Source organism: Opisthorchis viverrini (assembly GCF_000715545.1).
Source record: "Opisthorchis viverrini unplaced genomic scaffold opera_v5_228, whole genome shotgun sequence".
Taxonomy (NCBI): Eukaryota; Metazoa; Platyhelminthes; class Trematoda; order Opisthorchiida; family Opisthorchiidae; genus Opisthorchis; species Opisthorchis viverrini.
The window spans coordinates 191,917-197,138 of record NW_008751882.1 but is presented as its reverse complement, the minus strand read 5'-3'; the positions used below and the strand labels follow the sequence as shown (position 1 = coordinate 197,138).

General features: G+C 45.5%; 1 protein-coding gene across 1 annotated transcript in view; it reads right to left on the bottom strand.

Moving 5' to 3' along the window:
- Positions 1-1,590, bottom strand: part of T265_08557 (hypothetical protein) — a gene marked incomplete at both ends in the record, with an annotated part of 2,613 nt that extends 1,023 nt beyond the window's left edge. Inside the window, one exon of the mRNA XM_009174402.1 lies at positions 1,258-1,590. Within this exon, the coding sequence (XP_009172666.1) occupies positions 1,258-1,590 (333 nt within the window). The remainder of the gene's footprint in view (positions 1-1,257) is intronic.
- Positions 1,591-5,222: the final 3,632 nt, after the last annotated feature.

Sequence of the window (5,222 nt, the reverse complement as noted above, 5' to 3'; positions counted from 1 at the left end):
AATGGCGGCTGTATTTCAAATCATAAGAGACCTGAACAAGAAGACGGCATCAGAACAATACTGATCGCTGGCAAGTTTGTGAAGTAAAAAGCACCAGCAACGTTATTTACTGGGTATGTCTAGATGCCACGATGTTTTTTCCACTGAGCCCAATCAAACGAACAGCGAAGCATCTGCAAGCCACACTAGACCATTAACAAACGGAATATCAGAGCCGACTAGCAGAAACTGAATTTGGTCACCGCTGATGGTGCGATCACAAATGCCCAATGTTCCGGGCTTGGTTGCCTTCACAGTAAAACAAACGTATTTTCTGAAATCCTGAAGAAACATGTGCCGCTCAAAGTTACAGCAGGTCAGTGTGGTAGTAACTCTCGTGAACCTTCCACACAAGGTTTAGCAGTGTACGAGTTTCTCTTGTGGCTTTCTTGTGAAGTTTTACCTCTGCGCAAGGAGTCCTCCTTGGTCTCAAAAGTTTCACTACTGAGTCACTTTAAATAGCGCATTCTACACGAGGATTCACCCGGCCAAACACTAGCTTTTGGTAAAGTCGATAAGATAGGTATGATGACAACTCTATGACGTCAGATGAGTAATGTTTAGTGATAGGTAAACACGGTAAAATCACAATAAACTTTCACTTCCATGATCTCATTCCACTCAGAACAACGAAGACACTCGAAATACGGTGTTCTTTTGGTGTTAAGTACAGTGAGATGCGTTGTACTTTCTCACAAACCCTCCAATCTAGTCTGATGATGAACTCTTGAAAGAGCTCAACGGTAGGGATGAAGCGGACTGAGCCGATCGACAGTCAGTGTCATTCTGCAGGTGCGGATGGCACAATTAGCCCTGTTCGACTAACTTAAACGTGGTTTTCAGCAAGGATTACCTTTACCTGAAAGATTGAATCTTGACTTAAGTCCTTAAATGTCTTATTAACAATGAGTTATGGGTAATCTGCTCAAAAGTGGAGGAATTCCACGAGTTGCATAGAATTCCCATTCAGTGTCAATACCTGCGGGGCTGGTCGGTAGTGGATCACGTAATGTGAACCCGGTGATCGAGAGCTGTCACCTCTAGGAATAAGTTAGCCATACTGTTGATAAACAATTCGTGACAGGATGGTAGTGGTTAAATACTAGCCAGTAGGTCGCGGGTTCGAATCACGTTGAGGATTCTTGAGATAGGCGCTGCCAGCGCCTTCTAACAAGCATGAAGCATCTATACAGTGATTTTGAGTCCTAAGCCCCTTACCTGTGGACAAAGCAAGTACACTGTACTCATGGGCGTGGTATCCAACGAGGCTGTTGATCTTCCCCCATCGTGCTTTGGGTCTTCAAGAATATTCACCTCACACGTGATTAGCGCTTTATGGTCTGCCGTAATTCCATAGATTAGATCAATTCTCAGTCTAGATAGTGTTTCGTCTTCAATCGGATCTGCTCCGTGCTGCTGTTCGGATAGTTCCCAGTCCTTGCTTGATGCGCTGGTCTGTAGTGCATACATCATATGCGAGACAGAACTGAGGCATGACCAGACTAGAACAATCTGGAGCAGTCTGGTTGATGCAGTGGTCTGGCGGTGCATTGTACATCCCCAGACTGGAGGCTGGAATGGGTACGTAGAAGAACAATAGCAGTTATATGGAAATACTGGAAAGCTTGGGAGGATAACTTATTGTACTAAAAGCCCTACAGAGAAGAGAAGAGAAAAAGAGTGGGTGAGGGAGGGGACCTAGTGCTGACCTATGTCAAGCATACTGAGGTGCCTACACCTCCAACCGCTCAATCAGACAATCTGGAAAGAAACTGATAGCACGAACGCCAATGACATCGATTAGGCGCCATTTCTTGCAACGTCTCCAGCCAAGCACAGACGGGGTCCCAGGGACCCCACTCTGGAAGGCGTACAACACCAACAGCATCCATATTTTCGTGATCTTTTTCACGCATTTCTGCCAAGTCATACGTTGTCCACCACGCGGTTTGCGCCAACCTGAAGGAGGCACGGAGAACAACACTCGTCTCGGTAGACGGTGTTTCGGCATGCGTAGCACATGACCGAGCCATCGCAGTCGATGATGCTGGATGTTTTCCCGCATTGGTAGGTGTGGGCGTCCTGGCAGTATCCCAGCCCACATACAACCATGAGTTGCACATACACAAGTATCTTACAGTAAACACAATCGAATCACATCCAGACGTGGCACCTCAGCAGTGTCATACGTGGATTGCTGGTGGTAACTCCACCACTTCGCGTGTCCGACGTTTCGGGTTCAAATCCCGCCAATGTACCACTGAGGAAAACAGAACTCGAGCGCCTTCTACTTCCTTTTGGAAAAACAGAAAAAACCCGTACCAGGATAGATGAGTTGTGAAAATAGGCTAGTAACACTGCCATTTTCCCCACTCAGTTTCATCTCTTCTCTCCCTGTCCATATTATTGTACAAAGTTTGTTTTAATAAAGTAAACGCTCAACAAAACTTTGCGCCTCTTTGTTGAATCACTTGTTCTGATTGAGTTGGAACGATTCTGGCTACCACTAATTTCTATCATGGACAAAAATCCACATTAGTGGGTTTATAATGCACCTAAGGGAGGCTGAAATAGAACCTTCGCTTCGTGGTTTGGTGGCTCAACGGAATACGGATCTTTGGAATCTCCTCTTGTGTGAACTGTGAGTCAAGACTTTCTTGTATTCGCCTCCTTGTGATTTATACCCATTCTGCTCATTAGAAACACCTTAGGGCTAGCATCCACCAGAAGCTTTTCACAGAATGACTCTCAGAACGAAGGGGGGGGGGCATTCACCGTACCGGTACATCTCAGGAGGGCTAGTGTTCCGTGGAGCGTTCTGTTTGGAGTCACGCGAAAAACAAACATGAAAGTTCCATTGCGTTTTGAACGTAGACAGTGTGGTTTAGGGTGAATGTGGACCGAATGCCAGAATGCGGTCTAGCTGACTTAAAGAGGGGTGCGATGAACTGCACGCCGGAACGAGAGGACCAAAGTGAAACTGATACTAACCGTTTCAGTACCAGCGATTTGTTTAGGATACCGCTGACCAGTAGCCAGAAATATGTCACTTCTTTTAAAAAGGTAGATGCGGTTAGAGTTCTGAAGTAATTTCATCCCTCATTAGGAAGAATACGGTAGGAGTAACGGCAGTGGCTACAAGTAATTCTCGGAATGCACTTTGAGATCGCTTGTTTTATTCTGTTTTTTCGGGGTTTATTGTGTATTGGGAACACTGAAAAATCCCAGGACTGTTGGTTTTTGGACTTTTTTTTGCTGAGCATCAATGAATTTACTACTCTGTCCAGCAGTGTGTTGAAACTGTCTATGGGTTGTTATTGAACAACGTCCTAGGGCCAGTTATGGGGTAAAAATAACTCGAAATCCTAGCAGTCGGCCAAACACAACACACAGGGGACATCGCATTATTATAGTGGGCGAGTTTTGAGTTCCCAAGCGAGTCTATTCCCGCCTTTGGTTGGTTGCCCAAGGACTAGAAAAGTGACTGTCCTGATTGCGTCGACCTACCTACCAAGAAGGCCTTCCAGACAGTGATGTCTGAAAATTGCCACACCAGTTTTTATTAGCTTCAAGACTGCTGGCAGCGGCATGATGCTTCGGATGAAATTTTGCCAGATTTTTCTTCCTGAAGTTAGACTTTCATGACCTTGTACCAAAGTCGGCTGTGAATATGTATCTCAAATTTCGTTTCGATCGGTTGCACCAAGCAGCTTCGTTGCCTTGTCTTGTGAATCAGACAGGAGGCCAGGCGCTGAAGGCCTCGAAACCAGTGTGAAGATGACTGAATGCTTTTTCTTGATGCTTATTTCAAGTCTTTATCCAACGAACCGGCTCTTGAATCTCAAAGACGGGTATTATTAACCGACCGGTATGATGTTTCGCCTTCTTACCCGGGTCGCCTGCTATGAAAGACTACCATTCATTGTTGGCCTGAAAACACGTTCAGGTGCGTGCGTGAACAGGCCCACCTGTTTCGAATCGCTGATATCGCTGAGGTTTGCGACAAACTAACGTATTCCACTAGATCAATATTGTCGTAAGTAGTGTCGGATATCGTCAGACTCCGTTTGAAACCAATCCTTGTTTTGGGTGACGTGATCCCATGACAACTGACTTTATCGTGATGTGAGACTAGTCTTGAGCGCTGTTCTAGGTTCGCCAACCTAACTTGAGCGAACCTTAGTTGCAACAAAACGGCTCGGAAACAAACCAGTGCTGACCCCAGTCTCTTGGTTTCAGAACAGACGTTTTGACAAATTTACGCGGCTGTCGTACACGAAACGAGAATGCCTTGGTTTTGTGTATATTTCAGGGGAATCGTTTCTGGTTGGTTGTCCCCATTTATGTTCACCCTAACCAATTCTTTGCAGTCAAGCACTGATGTTAGACTGTTTTCCAACTTGCATAGTTGTGCCGAACTGGTAACTCATAACTACACTCCCCCAATTCACTCACTGGAACAGCTGACTCCGAAACGTGTAGATGTTGGTGCACTTAGCTCGGCTACACATCCCAAGGTCATTCATCTTAACAGCGTGATAGATCAATTGACGACTGGCAGATGTTTCAGAGCCGTGAACATGCACAGACCAGTTTGAAACGGCGGCGACTAGGTCGATATCGTGGTTAATTGATAGTCTGCAACTTTCCCCAATCACGGCTACTGTGTACTATGTGCGGACCAGAAGGGCGATAACGCCAGACCAGACATCGTGCCCTTCAGTTGGAACAAGTCAAGCTAATGGAACGACGAATGAAGATTAGACATACGAAGCCCTACCACCTAGCAACTGGAGAACACTGTATTGAACCTGTGCGCAACACCGGCAACGATTTATGCACGTATACGTGGCTGAATGCCGTCTACTCATTCGTCAATAAAACCGAAGCATAGCGACTCGTGTGGCGTGTATTTACGTACGTAATTCAACCGTACTAGCATTGAAATTTAGCATTACTCCATAAGAAACATCTGCTTGTCACTTTGGGAGGGAGAAATTAATACGAAACGAGTGGTAGACACAATAGTACTTAAAGTTTGTCAGTAACATCCCACTACCGGTTTCACTCTTCTTGGGGCTTATCAAATGGGTTTATTCCCCAAGTTTCCATAAGGATTATTCTCCGCTTGAAATCTAAAGAGTGTTACAGATGATATCACCAGGCAGCTAAATCTCTCGTTT